At 35.3% G+C, this 15,981-nt stretch overlaps 2 protein-coding genes across 13 annotated transcripts in view; both read right to left on the bottom strand.

Annotated features, from left to right (window-relative positions):
• LOC132703146 (polypyrimidine tract-binding protein 2) overlaps nt 1-15,981 on the bottom strand; it is a 569,388-nt gene that overhangs the window by 109,786 nt on the left and 443,621 nt on the right. The gene's annotated exons all lie outside the window — the stretch shown is intronic.
• On the bottom strand, nt 9,054-9,494 carry LOC132704140 (uncharacterized; the record flags this gene model as incomplete). The annotated part of the gene is made up of 2 exons (XM_060673951.1): nt 9,054-9,104; nt 9,420-9,494. Coding segments are annotated over 2 exons (126 nt in total), but the record flags the coding sequence as incomplete, so codon positions are not given.

Raw genomic sequence — 15,981 nt, 5'->3', positions numbered from 1 at the left:
GGGCCATCGCCTCGATGTGAGATAGAGGCGATGGGTGTGTTGGCGTGGATCTAAAATTTCCAGACAAATTTCCAGCCAGTCAATACTATAAACACATATTGTTTTTTGTAGTGCCTCGAGAGATCTGCTAGCTTTGGAGTAATTTTTTATCGACTTCCAAGTCCAAAGAGATTGTTTTTGAATTTCACTTCAAAATCGACTAAGTGGTATTCTTTTTATTTAATATTTGTGGTTTCAAGAACGGGGTACAAGATGAAAAATTACACGGTCTACAGTGATTTTAATGTTTGAAAGCTGTTTGTCTAATTGTATATTTTTGGGTGCCCTTTTTCCAAAAACCTCCATATTTTTATTTTCATTTTTATGAAATTAAATGTGATTTGGCAACACGGGATAATATGAGATTTCTCTGCCAAGCAACAGAGTTGGCTCAGAAGCATCACTATATCGTTGTAACTTGCTTAGACGCAATTTGGTTGTATTGGTCGTCGTGTGTTCGCGGCTGTTGTCTTTGTGGTTAGGTATTTGTAGTGTTCTCGAACGTATAAATATGAAAAGAAGCCATTGTGTGAACAATCCAAATAACTTGGTAGTTATGTCCTAGTAAAGCAACGGCAAACTATAACTTCTTCTGTGAAAAATCTATACCACGCTTATTTTGGTGTAAAAATTGGCGACCAAGACAAGTCCTGTGCTCCTCATACTGTTGATTCCGTTTGGGGTGATGCATTACGAGTCTGGCAAAAAGGTAGAAAGAAATGTTTACGCTTCAGCGTTCCTATGTTATGGCGAGAACCTAGGAATCACAGCGATGATTGTTATTTTTGTTCACGTAATGTGCAATTAGAAACAAATTGTTTATACCATGCTATTCGGTACCAGTTTCTCGTGGGCCAGATGTATTGATACCTACCGCCCCAAAAGAACTAGAAAACGTCATATCGTCAGAATCAGATGATTCAGATTTCACACCAGAGAGCCCGAAGTGTTTAACCAGAGCGAATTAAATAATTTAATTAAATATTTGCACTTTCCAAAGGATGCATACGAATTGTTAGCGTCCAGACTTCGTGACAAGCATTTACTGGCACCTGGCGTCACATCAACTTTTACCGGGATCGCGAAAAAGAGTTATGCCAATATTTTACTCAGGAAAGACCGCTAGTAAATTGCAACAATATTTATGACTTAGTTTTAAAATTAGAAAATGTGCGTGTATAAAAATGAATAGCGCCTGTTTAAAAACTCAAGTAAGCGAAGTGTAAAAGGCACATTCGGTACATTTAAGAGAAACGTAGAAAAATTTATGACTTCTTTTGAAGAAAATAAACTACCAAGAACATCAATGGATGCCTTTGAGGTGACCTTAAAGTGCTGTTCATGCTCCTAGGGCAGCGGTGGGATAGTCGGGCAAGAGATAGACATTGGACTTAAATCGAATGGCCCTCTAGAACAAGTCTTACACCTGGTAGCAAAAATGTATTAAGTGATAGCTTAGTTGACTCCAGAAAGATTTTACTTGGCTTGATGATACAGTTTGTTAAAGCACTAGACAAAAATGGACAGTGTTTCAAATTTACATTTACAACATTGTGCAAACCACATTGACCAATGTCGAGAAAAATGCTTGGGTTTCGTTTAAAGGAGTAATTGATAAGTTTCTTGGGAAATCTCAAGGATGAAAACTACGAAAGTATTGTTGAAAATATGTTACAACACTTTTATCGTCTAGGTTGTAATATGAGTTTGAAGTGCATTTCCTGTTTTTACACTTGAACTATTTTCTTGATAATCTTGGAGTAGTTAGAGAAGAACAGGGACATAGGTTTCACCAGGACATTAAGGAAATGGAACGGCAGTACCAAGGCAGATAGCGGCGGACTACTGTTGGATGTTAAAACGGGATATGCCCTTAAAAACACACAGGCGAATGTCCGGACAAAGCAGCTTTCTGGCAAAAAGACGAAGATTTCATAGAAAAAAGTCTGACAAAAGTTTTTTCACATTTTTTTTTAACTAGAATTGCACGTTTTTGCTTTTTCTTTCCTTAAAGTTTTGAAATCAGCCAACCAAAATAATATAAAATCAGTTTTCAAAATAAAAACATCTGTCAAATGTCAAATGTTGTAGATCTGTGTTTTCAGTGAAATGAACTTGTTTTTGGGATATCTTTTCAAATTAAAACGGCTTTAGCTTTAGCTTAAAAAAAATTCTAATTTGAACCTATAATTTTCGACATCCCAATATCGAAGAAATGCAAAATAATTATATCAATCCATCTTTAAGTTTAATTGGTACCTTAAACCAAATGATAATTGGTGGGTTTAAACTGTTTTATGTTGCAGATTTTAACAACATATAATTGTTTTCTTTTACATCTTTATGGCTATGGCGACATTTTCATTTATTAACTACACAGCGCTCGGCAATCCTTAAATTTTTAAACTTCGCTGCGTGACGCGAATGTAAAAAATAGAAGTGCCTCCTGCCCGTAGGCAATGAATTATTAAATTAAACACTTCGCCGGAGAAAAAAAAAAACAAAAACCGACAATATCGGTGACGCGGAAAAACAGTATTCAAGTGGCACTCAGGCGGGCGAGAGGTGAACAACAAACTCGACGAAGAAATGTGAATGCGGGGAGCAGTTTCGAGCCGATTTGGAAACGGATGCCCATATGAAAACATTTTCGGGAGTAGGGTTCCTTTTATTTGCACATGTCACAGGAAACGCAAAGCAGTTTAGATGTTAAACAACCTAGAAGCGTAAATAATTCAGGACATGCGGCTTCTAGGAAGTTTGTTGGTCACTGAATTAAACCAATATTTTATTAGAAATTATTTCACTAAACTGCTGGATAAAAATGCAGAAATTCGAAAGCTCCAATTTTTTTCGAATCTCATGACTTTTGAAAAATCGATGAAATCGATCCTTTTCGAAAGTATACCCGCTCTTCACTAAATTGAGATCTCGGTAACGGTAGGTCTTAGAGGACCGCCATTGGTACAGAAATGATCAGCTTCGTTCTCCTTTCTCCGTTCTCTGTTCCAGGGTTTTTCGACAATAACTTCGGGATGGTTTATGTTACACACTCCAAATTTTGCTCTTTTTAATAGTCCACTGGGTGCATAACATTTGTAAAAATGGCTGCGGTCAAGTTTCGACTGTTTTATGGACATTCGTATGAAACACGATAAGTGTCCGAAATTTGAAGCTATCGACTTCAAATTCAGCAGGCAAATAGCGTTTGGTCCCCTAACGGAACCTATTGAAACTGAGGGGGTTGGGGATCTGGAAGTATTTAATAAAAATAAAAAATCGTGTTTGCAAGGGTCTAACCACAAAGTCATTTCTCGAAAACCGTTTATGCAACTGAAAAAATTGTTGGGCGAAAAGACGCACAAGGGTGGGCCGCGTATTCAAGAAAACTGAAAATTGAGTAGAAGATATAGCCCGTATAGCAAAATTCTTTAACCAGCATACGCGGAAGAAGAAGAATTATACACAAAAATTTAAAAGACCCAGAGAATTGTTCTTTCTCAGAGTAAATTATTATCCGAAAATCAAAAATCGTAAAAAATATGGCTAATCGGTTCAAACAGTGTAATAGGCCGTATCAAGAGCTACAATTTTTGTATTCGCGGTTTCGTTAATTACACACGCTGTTCGAGCTATTTGAAAAAAACCATACCATATGAGAATCATTATTCCTTGGTTTCAGTCAAAACGTCAGGGCTATAACCTCCATTTCCGGATTCTTTTCAATTATGTACAGGGTGTAGATTATGGGTAAAAATATCTAAAAGACCCTGAAAATTGCCGTTCTCGTGGATAAAATATTAGCGGTAAATGAAAAACTATAAAACATGGGAGAATTTGATTTGAACAGTGTCGTAAACTGTATCGAGAGAGTTTCAGGTTTCGTCTCTCATGCAGATACTTGGAATAATATCATTGGAAATCGTTATTACTTGTACAATTTTTTACATTATATCAAAGTTTGTCTGGACACGTTAGAAAATCAATGCGTCCCTGTTGTGACAATAAACCGCGAAGCGGCTACAATGATACTTTAGTCAGGAGTTTGATTCTGCATTAGCAAAGTGAGTGTATAAAAACGATGGACTGAAGAAGTTTATAAAATCTATTGCCGGCATTACAATTAGCAACCTGTAGCATGCGTATTGACAAAACATTGCCTGATGCGACGTGTTGCTCCCGATCTACAAGTGAAAAATATATGTTGCGATCTCAATTTTTTTGTGTGTACATTTTTAAATATGGCACTATAGTCCCATAAACTTCTGTTACGTATGGATTGATTTATGAGGTGTTAATTTATTTAAAATCTTGAAGACGGCTTTCATCTGCGCTCAAATGTGACCAAAAACTTTCTTATGATAAGCTTCATCTTTCGCTTTTTTAATTGTTGGCCTAAAACACGATAAGCAGCAGTTGCAATTACAGCATCCTAAATAGCAAAAAAAAGTTTTTACTGAAGTCAATTTCGTTTTTATAGAAATGGATTCTCGCATGTTACAAAGTAGCAAAAAATTCATTTACTGTTACAAGCAAACCCGGCGTCAGAAACGGTGTCGATAGGTGTAGATTTAGTAAGTATTAAGTAGTGAGAACGGTTGTTCATTGAATAATTGACTATTCGGCATTTTGAAAAAATTGAACTTAACGTTAAAAAAACAGTTGAATAAGGGAAGTAAAATGATAACAATTCGAGCGCTTAAGTATTTGCCGCAAACTCGTCGAGAAACAACAAAATTGCGTAAAAGTTAGCGCCAATTTTACACTTCGCATATGAATTTCAGTTTCTGCGGTGTTCATTTAAACATGATTAAATGTAGAAACCTGCTGCAGAACTGCAATACGTCATTATTAATTAAGGCGCACTAAAACGTATAATTTTAGACTCTTTGTGAGGTCAGCGGGTAACACGAGGCGCAAATGCCTCACGTTTATAAACCACAATCATATTTATAATTTCCGGGTCAATATAAAAGCTTTCGGTACTAATTGAAAAATACTATTTAAATTTGACATAATACGGAATGCATAGTGGTACGCATGCATTTATACGAGATTGTCTTGAGATAAATCTTACACCATAAGAAATTTAAAGCCTTTATTTACAGACATTTTCATAACAATCACTGGAGCTTTTCGATCAACAGTAAAATTATAGATGTTATGATTCTCTAACTAGAGTTGCCGCCAGTATGTCATGAAATGGGCTTTGTAGACACAGTGAAAGTGCTCAACCACTATGAAGCACAAAAATATTTCCTTATGATATATGCAGTTATCTATTTACATGAGAAATTTCAAGTGATCTTATCGTCTACAATCAAACCTAGGTATTTCTCTAGGTAATTCCAACGCTATGGGACTGACAGCTTAGTCTTTTTGACTAAAAACCCACAAAGCTAGCATGAAAGGGGGTAATATTACTGTGCTATACTTGCAGAGATTACAAACCAACCAAAACTACCAAATTTCAAAAGCAACAAACAAAAGCAAAGCAATAAGTTAACTAGTCGAACACTGTCTTACGTTGGAATCCCCTTAAAAAGTTTTTAAACAATGAGTTTTACATTATGTTTTGTCTGCATATCGCTAGTTTTTGGTGAGAAATGGCCAAACACGATATTATAAAAATTAAAACTGATGGTTAATTAATTTATTTTGTACTATTATTTAAAATCTACCACTACCCACACATAAGCGATTAAATATCAAAAAAATGAAAAAATTGAAACAACACACTAACCAAAAATTTATACGTCACTGGTTTGTTGCAACCTTTATGATATATTTGAAATAGTCTTCCGATTTTATAATAATAACTTCAATATCATTTTCTAATTATATAGTAGAGCTAATCAGAAAAATAACGGCATGCGAATCACACGATTAGGAATGTGCACGAAACATTACTCGAAGTAAAAACATTTCGATAGACGGTCCGCAGTATTCAAAGCAACAATGTGCCGTAATTTGTTCGGACAAAAGTGTTGAAAAAGCGGAAAGACTGCCAGTACAACGAAGCGAACAGTCCACAGTTACAAATCAACACGAAGTGTGAACAACTTTAAAAGCAATACGGCAAATTGACTGGAGAAAGGAAACTTTCAAATTAATTTCCTCGTTTTGTTTTCTCTAGCAGAGAGAAGCGTAATCTCCATTTTCCATTTATTCGTCCGGAGAAACGGATGGGGAAGTGGGACGAATCCGAAGAGGAGTTTTATTTATTTGTTCCCATAATGTCCCCAACAACGAAAGAACTCTTTCCTCCTGGGTGCGAAACTTTTAAAGTTTTCCAACCGGCTTTTACCTTTTTAGCACGTCTGTTCGCTTTATGTATTCAATTTTTCTAAACAAGGGAGGAAAAATACAACGTTCTAGTTTCCAATTCCTTGCAATTTCCCCATTTATTTTCTTTTAGACAGTATACGGGAGAGAGGAAAAAAAGATTCGCTCTGTTTTTATTTTAACTAAGGCGACGCCGGAGGGTCTCCGTATGGTGTTTATACAAGGCCGACGTACCCCAGAGGATGCTAAATTCCTCGTGCAAATTTTCTTGGGAGCAATTGAAAGCCCAATTCAAACCTAATATCTCGTATCCTATCGAGAAAACACAAAGAGAGTGTCCGCCATTTTATACCGTAAATCAACTACGCACGGATAGTATCATCCTGCTTTAGAAGGACAAAGATTTACGAAGACATATATTTCTCCTTTTCCCTCACTGAAAACGATTCGACAGAAAAAAAAACAAGCAGTTCAATAAAAGTTTTTGACGTCGACCGAAAAAATGTGATGTAACAAATAATATGTAACTCATAGTGTGAGTGATTTAATCTTCAATTTTTCGAAAACATTCTTGACGTTTTATCTGTTTTAAACGGCACTTTAGTCGCAAGTGTATTAATAAATGGAGTGCCTGAAGGAGTTTTTAAACGTGGTGAATGCTATACTGTTAAAGTTATTTCCGATAATTTCTGCTTAAAACAAGAAATAAACACTTTGGACCAATGTCGAGCGCTGGTTAGAATTTGCAGAAAATATTTTAACAAAACAAATTTAACATAAAAGTCACGAAACAAAAGTGTTAGTGACACCACACATTTTGAGTTTTGGTTAGTGAGTTACATACAAATATGAATGTTGCGAGATATTACTTTTGCGATTTGAATTTCCACGGTTTTTAGATTCTGACAATAAAATCGTCACCAAGCGTATTTAAATTTTTGCAAGAAGATCTCCAATCTGCGCGTTTCGTGTCATCCCAACCCCCGGTACCCCAAATCTCCTTGGGTCTCGATCGAAATCATTAACATTTAACAAGTAGCTTACCGCGTGATAGACAGGCGCCTACTTAAGGGAAACCGACGAAATCCCTGTGACAAATGGGAAACCAAACAACGAGGAGGAGCTGTTTATTTTGCATGCCGAATTCCTCAACTTATGTTACGTTAAGGTATATCGTGATACGAAACATATGTCAGTGTAACGTATCACGCATCCCCAGACACTTCAAACTTTGACAAAGGTTTAAAGATAACACCTCAAGGAGCTTTTGGAAAATTACCTCAGAGAGATGGATGATATAAATCCATCGACGTCGTGGTTAATTTAAGTAACTATTTCAAAAGGTACGAATTAAATCCGACAGAAAACTTATGTAAAGGAATCAAAGCAAGAAAAAAAGTTCATAGGAAAATGACCCGAAAAACTGTTTACCAAAGATGGCACTCTGAGGATGTTGTTTTCTCTAGTAATTTTGCAAAGTAATTTTCAAGATTTGTTCAAGCGCCGAACGCTCACTGGTTATTAGTTTTGTAATCGATTCTCATTAAATTAAATTTCTGTACAACGATGGCTACTTTATTATCGATATCATTTTCGATTAGATGCGAATCAGTTATTCAGAAATTTTTATTTCTATGGAAAACTGTACATTCCAAGGAGTTAACAGAATTTGTATGTCATTTTAATCTACACTACTGCACAATAGATTGGAATAATTAAATTTGGAAGCTCAATTTCAAGAACAAATATCATTTAAAATAGTTGTAACACCCTCAGGCGTCTCGCACAACGTCTTTGGAAATTTTCTTAAGATGATCTAATCTACAGGTAAATTTTTCATTTTAATACAGCGTGAGAACTAAACTTCTATTCTTGCCGGAAATTTAAAATAGTCAAAATTGATCCAAATTTTTGATATCAGGATATTTTATGGGCGAATGAACCCTCCATCCATCTTTTTTTATAAATAGGCAAGTATTCTAAGAATAGTCATTTTTATACAGAATATCGTAAACTCATAATAAGGGAGTTTGTCTTATGTAAAGCGTAGTTGCGAGATATTCCACTTGGGTGTGTGTCTGAGCATCTGTTTACAACCATTAAAAGCATGGTGGTGCCAATATCCAAATTTGGAGATGCAGATATCTGATGCAGAGAATTTTATTTTTAGAGATGCATTATGGATCAGCATATTTACATACATTTACATTTTTCACCAGGATAAGTCATAGTAATAATAAATGGTCTTTATTGGCATAAAAAATAAATACAAAACGAAATAGAGAAACATAGAATAAAAAAGAAAAGAAAAAAAAACTAGAAGGTAAAGGGCGAAGTTTAGGCTCTTCATGACGGAGGTAAAGTGCTATTCTTACACTTCATAATGGCAGACCGCTAAACTGGAAGCTTGTTTAGTGTGCAAACGAATGGTAAATACATAAAGATTAGATTAGATTAGATTAACAGTTGGGAGAGCTAGCAGTCAGCCTGTCCGTCACTGCGACCCAGAGGATCTATTGTGACTCTCTCCATAGCTATAGGGCTTTATGCAGGTTCGTCTCTCTAACCAGACTCCACAAGTTCGATAATGGCTCCCTCGTATAGCTCTCTGTCTCTGGTTTGGTATCGCCCAGCAGATGGAAACGCACTCTCGCTAGGCCTTCGCAATGGCACAGTACGTGTGCGGCTGTTTTCTCCTCTTCCTGACAGAATCTCCATTCTGTGTTTTCTTCCACTTCCATCGGGCTTAGATGCCTCTTAAGCCTGCAGTGGCCCGTCAGAAGACCTACCATTATTCTTACGGCTTTTCTATTGTAGTCCGCTGTGAAATTGGCCGATGGGCCCCTTAGGAATTCCTTGGCCTGTCTTTGCCCCGACATGTCCCTCCACCATCGTCGGGATTCTCGGTCCATCCAACCCCTGATGGCTGTTTTTACAACGGGTTTGGTCACCCCACAAAAGGGTTATGGTCCAATCAGGCGCATTGACGACCCTTCGCGGGCTGCGTCGTCTGCGCCTTCATTACCTTTAAGCTCTCCGTGCCCCGGTGCCCATGATAGAGGAACTTTGTTCTGGCTTGCTATTTCGTTTAATACCTTATGGCAGTCCAGAACTAACTTGGATGTTATTTTATTAGATTGCAGGGCCTTTATAGCCGCTTGACTGTCGGTGTAAATTGCAATTGATTTGTTACGGATCTTCCTCACTTTTATTTCTCTTGTACAGTGTTCTAGTGCAGTGATCTCTGCTTGGAACGCTGTTGCTAGCTTACCCATTGGAATAGAGATTTTCCTTTTCGTCCTGGGTTCATATATTCCGGCTCCTACTCCTTCTTGAGTTTCTGAGCCATCTGCATACCAGGTTATTTCTGCCTTGCTTCGTGGCCCGTTTTCCCAGTCTTCTCTGGCAGAGATTTGAGTCCTGTAGTGGTTAACGAAGCAATACTTAGGTATTGTGCTGTCCGTAGGCAGCCCTAGGACATTGTCCGCCCTTACCTCCAAGTAAAGTATGTTTCATGCTATATCCACCAACTATTGGGGACTGGCCTTGCAGTAATCTATATACTGCGGATCTTGCTTCCCCTTGTATATAGATCTGTATTGGTGATGTGGACCTCCAGCGCTGCAGTGGGCGTTGTGCTCATCGCCCCATGGTCAATACATAACACCAAATATTAAGGGCAACAAGGGATGAGCAAAATCAAAGTTCTCACCGAGTAAGAGCGAAATAACCAGAAAAGTCAGAACTCAGAACTATATTAAACAGTTATGATTCGAGGTATAATATAACATAATAATTCTAATGTAATGTTGCATATTTATTGCAGAACAATTTAATTATTTTATTTTTAATAAATGCTTACAAATATTAAAAGCTTTTTAGCGAAAAAATTAAGGGTACGGAGATTTTCTGATGAAAACCGTATGTTATCTTATTTTTGGCAATGGGATATTATAGCTCATCCCGAAGCTATAATATTATATTGCAGTGCATGGTGGGCTCAATGCTTAATGCATATATTGCATGTGAATAAGAAATAAAATGTAATATTATCGATTTTACAGTGTTTCTTGATCTTGATCCCCACTATCGGCGGCCAATTTTCAAAAGAAATTGATAGATGATATCCGTATATGAATATGATGACACGGGTGACTGTGAAAAGAACTGACGACATCCATAATTTATTTATTCTACATGTTTGTTGGAGCGACTCCTAGTAAAAATTTGACTACCTCAAAATATTATTTCTATCTAAAAAAGGAAATATCCACCCCAGAAAGAGTTTGAGTGGAGCTTAGGCAAGCGACCAGTATTCCTTTAATAATTAGAAAAGTGCTATATATTTTTATTTAGCAGAGAAAAAATACCGCAGTCCTTTAACTTGAGAGCGATGAAATTGTTCTTTGGAGAAAAAGACACTTGAAAATTATAAACCAGTGGAACACAAGATTTTTTTCTTGATGAGTCGTAGATTACTGTAAGTTATGTAATACCAAGCTTTCATGTATCTACGGGTCTTAAAATACAGTCCATCCTTGTTTTCAAGCTTTACTTTGGAGAAATTGTAGTGACATAGAAAACAAAATATTATCGGCTGGCTTGCCAGCAAAAATACTGTTAAAAAGACAACGAATTTACAAAAACATTGTTTTTGCAATATAACGTGGACAATATAGCAGAACAACAAAATAATACTATCCGGCATTTACGAATGAAACTCATTTGAGCCTAAAGTCGGATTTTCCACTAGAAGAATAGCGACATTCAAAATGGATGACTTTAAAATGGAAGATATAAGATTGCCATTGTGAAAATGACCTTCGAACACCGACAAAATGCTGTATATTATATCGTCCAAGTAGAAGAAACATTGTGGGATCTTGAGAACGTGGTTGATCAAACGGTAGACCGTTTAATAATAATATCTACAGTCTGTAATTAATTTCGGTACAGTGTGACTGGATATATTTTGACACCGAACATAGGCTTTGCACTGTTCATTTCGTAATTTTATTTATTTAGTTTAACAGTAACGATAAATAACTTGAGATAGCACACGACACTGTTATAATGGCAGAAAGCATAGAAGACAACTGAACAGTTTCAGTCAAGCTCTGAAGCAGCCAACAGGATGATTGGCGAAACGTCAGCAAGTTCGATTCAGAAGAAACCGACGCAGGAGAAATCCAGAAGTTTTGTAAAAAGTAGCATAGAATACCCCCAACGATTTGTACATAGTGTGAGCACCATCAGCACAGATATGGGACTGAATATTAACATAACAAAAACTAAATTATGATATTTAGCAGGAACTAAATCGTAGCACGCATAGAAAGAAGGTTCAAATACCTATTGTCAGTGTTCTGCAATAACAGCTTCTTCTATTCTATTCTATACGGAGTCGAGTATTGGACACTGAAGATCAGCACCTTAAGCAGTCTGGACCCTTCGGCGAATCTTAAAAATGTCGTGAACTGCAAGAGTGACCAACGAGAAAGTCCTGAGAAGAGCAAACACACATCGTGAGCTCATCACAACTGTCCAGTGAAGGAAAATAGCATATCTGTGACATATGATGAGAGGCAAAACATACCATCTTCTCAGAACAATTATGGAGGGCAGATTGAAGGTAGACAAAGAGCTGGTAGGAAGCAGAGTCCTGGCTACGTAACATAAGCGACTGGACTGGATACCGGGCTGCAGGAGAACTTTTTAAACTGGCAGAAGACCGAGAAGATTTCTCCCAAGCGGTTGCCAATGTCAGATAACTGATAGGTCACTGAAAGAAGAAGAAGAAGAAGTTTAACGAAGTTCATCGCAGTTCCATATACTATAACTTTTGTACTTACCATTTCTTGATATAATCCATACTAAATAATAAGGTAGGTTTGTATCAAAATGTGACAAATGAGTATAACTATTGTTTTATAGAAATATTAAATTTAATGCAATAATACGTTTTACTTGTTACAATTGTTTGATAAAAGTGAGCAAATTTTAATGCACAATTATTGGTGCTTCGCACCGTTGTCCTTTTGCACGCAAAAATTTAAAATAGATAATGGTTTCCCAGAACTTTTAAAACAGCAAAGTGAATCGCCAAGTATATATATATATATATATATATATATATATATATATATATATATATATATATATATATAAATATATATATAGATATATAAATATATATATAGATATATATATATATATAGATATATAAATATATATATATAGATATATAAATATATATATATATATATATATATATATATATATATATATATATATATATATATATATATATATATATATATATATATATATATATATATATATATCAGTTCGATGGACGTGCGTCGAAAGCGACGAAAATCGAATGCGACACGGCCACATACGAGCAAAGGAAAAACGATAAATAAAAACATTATAGAGAAATGAAAAAGTCGTTACCGGCGATTATTCGACGAGTACTGACGTCGAATGCAATTATCGAGTTTTTATAATGGTTTTGTCCTCTCTCGCAAAAGGAAATAAAGGCGGAATGAACGCAAAGCCTTTTTGAGCGTGTAATAGAGCATTTATAATGTTTAGCGTAATAATTGGGGATTAATCGGGAATTGTCAAGCGTCGGATCATATAAAAAGTCCCCTCCAACAAACAGGTGTACGGCTTTTATTGTCGTTCCGCCTAACTGATCCAGATAGAGTTTTTATTTTTTTGCAAGTACGAGTTTTAGGGGAAATGCGATACATGCAAATATGTTGGCCTCTCCATCGAGTGGGCTTTGCTGTCGTTTTTCTGCCCGACGAAAGGGACAATAAATACAAATCCGGTCCAATGTTCAAACTGATGTAAAATTCGCATCCGATAAATTGACGACAAATTTAAATCAGAAAAAACGTGATTACACAAAGGACAATCAAGGTTCTCTACAGACGCGAAGGGACGAATATCGCCAGCGCTCCCTTAAAGAATAAATTGTATATGAGGTGGTTTTAAAATAAAATATAAAAGATGGAATAAGATTTTTTAAATAATGTCTCAATGGGGTATTAAGATTTTTTTAGTTTTTTCTTTACATCTGTTGTACTTTTTGAAGTATTTATATCTACCTTAAAACATCGATTAAGTTTTAGGGAACATCAACAGCATGCCAATTGATTGTTATAATGTACCCCGTGTGAAAAATAAAATGATCGGCTATACGATCTGGAAACCCCTAGGAGATACGAAAAAAAGTTTCGTACAAAAGTTTCTTGGACTCTCCTGAATATTTAAAATATTATATTTCTTTTGATACTGGGTGTCCCAAAAGTATACACCCTGCGTATCTCAAAATTTGTTGAATCCTTGGTTAAAATAAAGGTCACTTTCTTCAGAAAGTCCTATTCGAATTTTGCAATTTTGGCAGAAATTGAGGTTATGTATTTTTTTCATATTTTGATTGCCCCTTATAAAATTGTGTTGTGGCGCTACTGATCCAAGTATTGCAACGGAAATTTAACCACAGACTAAGGAGATGATGCACTATTCAATTAGATGCGCCAAATAGGTGGTGTCGTTTTGGCGAATTCAATTAATAAAATTTCAAGATTTTCAATGCAAAAAATAAGGTAAGGTTGGAATTTACCGTGTATTTAAATTTTACTTATTTTTTGAGATATTCGAGGTTTATGATAACACCCGTATCAATTCGTGTTGAATTTAAAACTGCCCACATTAATTCACTTGTTAGCAATATTAATTTTTTTTTAAATAGCAGGGACATGATATTATTTCTTTTAAAGATATAATACTCCAGATATACGAATTAAACCTATTGCTAACAATACAGGTGTTCAAACGTGGAAATTTAAAAAAAAACTCGGCTCTATAACACACTTTAACAGATTTAATGAAACTTCAGAATTCATATTTAAAGAAACATTTAATAGTTAACTATCTAACTTGATTGCAAATACCTAATAACAAAAATAAATAATTAAAGTTTATAGGTTAACCAAAAAACTATAACCTATTTAAAACACAAATAAAATATATACTAACAAAAAACTTGACAACGATGAACTTTTTAAATAGAAATATGAAAAACAATAAAAACAAACAGAAATGTCACCTTGATGCGTCAAAAAAAAAAGATTGTGATTTCATAGCAACTATATTTTTAAATATTTTGATATTTGTTTGTTCGTTTGGTGCCAGATGAAACGAGCATTTTAAAAGGGCCATTTTTAATTAAACTTTATGGACCGAATAAACGAACCCTTTTCAGTTATTTTTTTTTAATAAATATATTTATTCAAGTTTGTTACCTTAATTACTAAACTTTATTTATTTATTTTTGATAATAGGTATTTTCAATCAAGCTAGATAAAACTAACCAAAACTATTAAATATTGCCAACAAGTGATGTGGGCAGCTTTAAATTCAATAATAATTTATACGGGTGTTATCTTAAACCTCGAATATCTCAAAAAGTAAGTAAAATTTAAATATGAGATAAGTTACAAACTTACCTTATTTTTTGTCTTAGAATTGTTATATGAATAAAAATATAGCATGTTCCATTTGAAAATCTTGAGATTTTGTTAATTGAATTCGCGAAAACGGAACAACGACACAATCGAAATATACAGGGTGTTCCATTTAAAATAACAAAATTGATGTCGGGGGACACTTGTGGGACACCGCGTATCAACAAAAATATAATATTTTAAATGTTCAGGACAGTCCAAGAAATTATTGTATGAAAGTTTTTTTTTGTATCTCCTATGGGTTTCCAGATCGTAAAGTGGATAGTTATATTTGGCATACGGTGTACAGTGTGTATTCCCATTTGAAGAGTTTTACTGCAGAACTCCCTTATTAAAATTGAAACAATAATTAAGAGAATTGTTAAAAGGTACAAAGGGTGTTTGTCCCGTATCTAAAAATCCAAGATTGCTATGAAATTTGTGATTTATTTCATAAAAAGTAGCCTCGGGTCACGAAAGGCGTAATACGCAAGCTTTATTAAAAAGGGAGGTACGCCGTAGAATCATCAACCATCAACCGCTTGAAGATTCTTAAATAAGAGTTTTCGCTTTTGCTCAAGGAAATAATTATTTTAATTCCATTCCATTAAATGAATCTAATGCAATGCAAGAAAGATTGAGGGTGTCCGCTAATGGTGGAGGCGACGAAGTGGAAAGATTATGGGATTTTATTTTGTTAGGATCGATTAACACGAAATACCGGTGTTGAGTTGTGAGGAGTTGTATTCATTTTATTTTGTAATGTTCATCACACATTTGTTGCATATTGGTCAGAAGTATGTTCCACTGTCCTCACGATTTATCTCTCGATTATCAATCGTCCAATTTTGCCCATAAAAAGTTCACACAGGACAAACCGGAACTTGAATTAAGTTTGCAACTTTGTAAACTTCTGGTAAAAACTCAAAAACTAAAATTAATGATTCAATATCTTTCCACACACAATACTTATAGCCTGCGTGTACGTACTATATTAGGGAATAAAAATCAACGACACTATTGCCATGCTATTATTAATTATAGGCAACTGACTGGCACGCAAAATAGCTTCTCCTTGTTGTTTGATTTCCCATTTGTCAGTGGGATTTCGCCGGTTTCTCTTAAGTAGACGCCTGTC

The sequence above is a fragment of the Cylas formicarius genome, unplaced genomic scaffold (genome assembly GCF_029955315.1).
Source record: "Cylas formicarius isolate icCylForm1 unplaced genomic scaffold, icCylForm1.1 PGA_scaffold_6__28_contigs__length_40554024, whole genome shotgun sequence".
Classification (NCBI taxonomy): Eukaryota; Metazoa; Arthropoda; class Insecta; order Coleoptera; family Brentidae; genus Cylas; species Cylas formicarius.
Note: the sequence above shows the minus strand (reverse complement) of the source record. Positions and strands in the feature narration are given on the sequence as shown.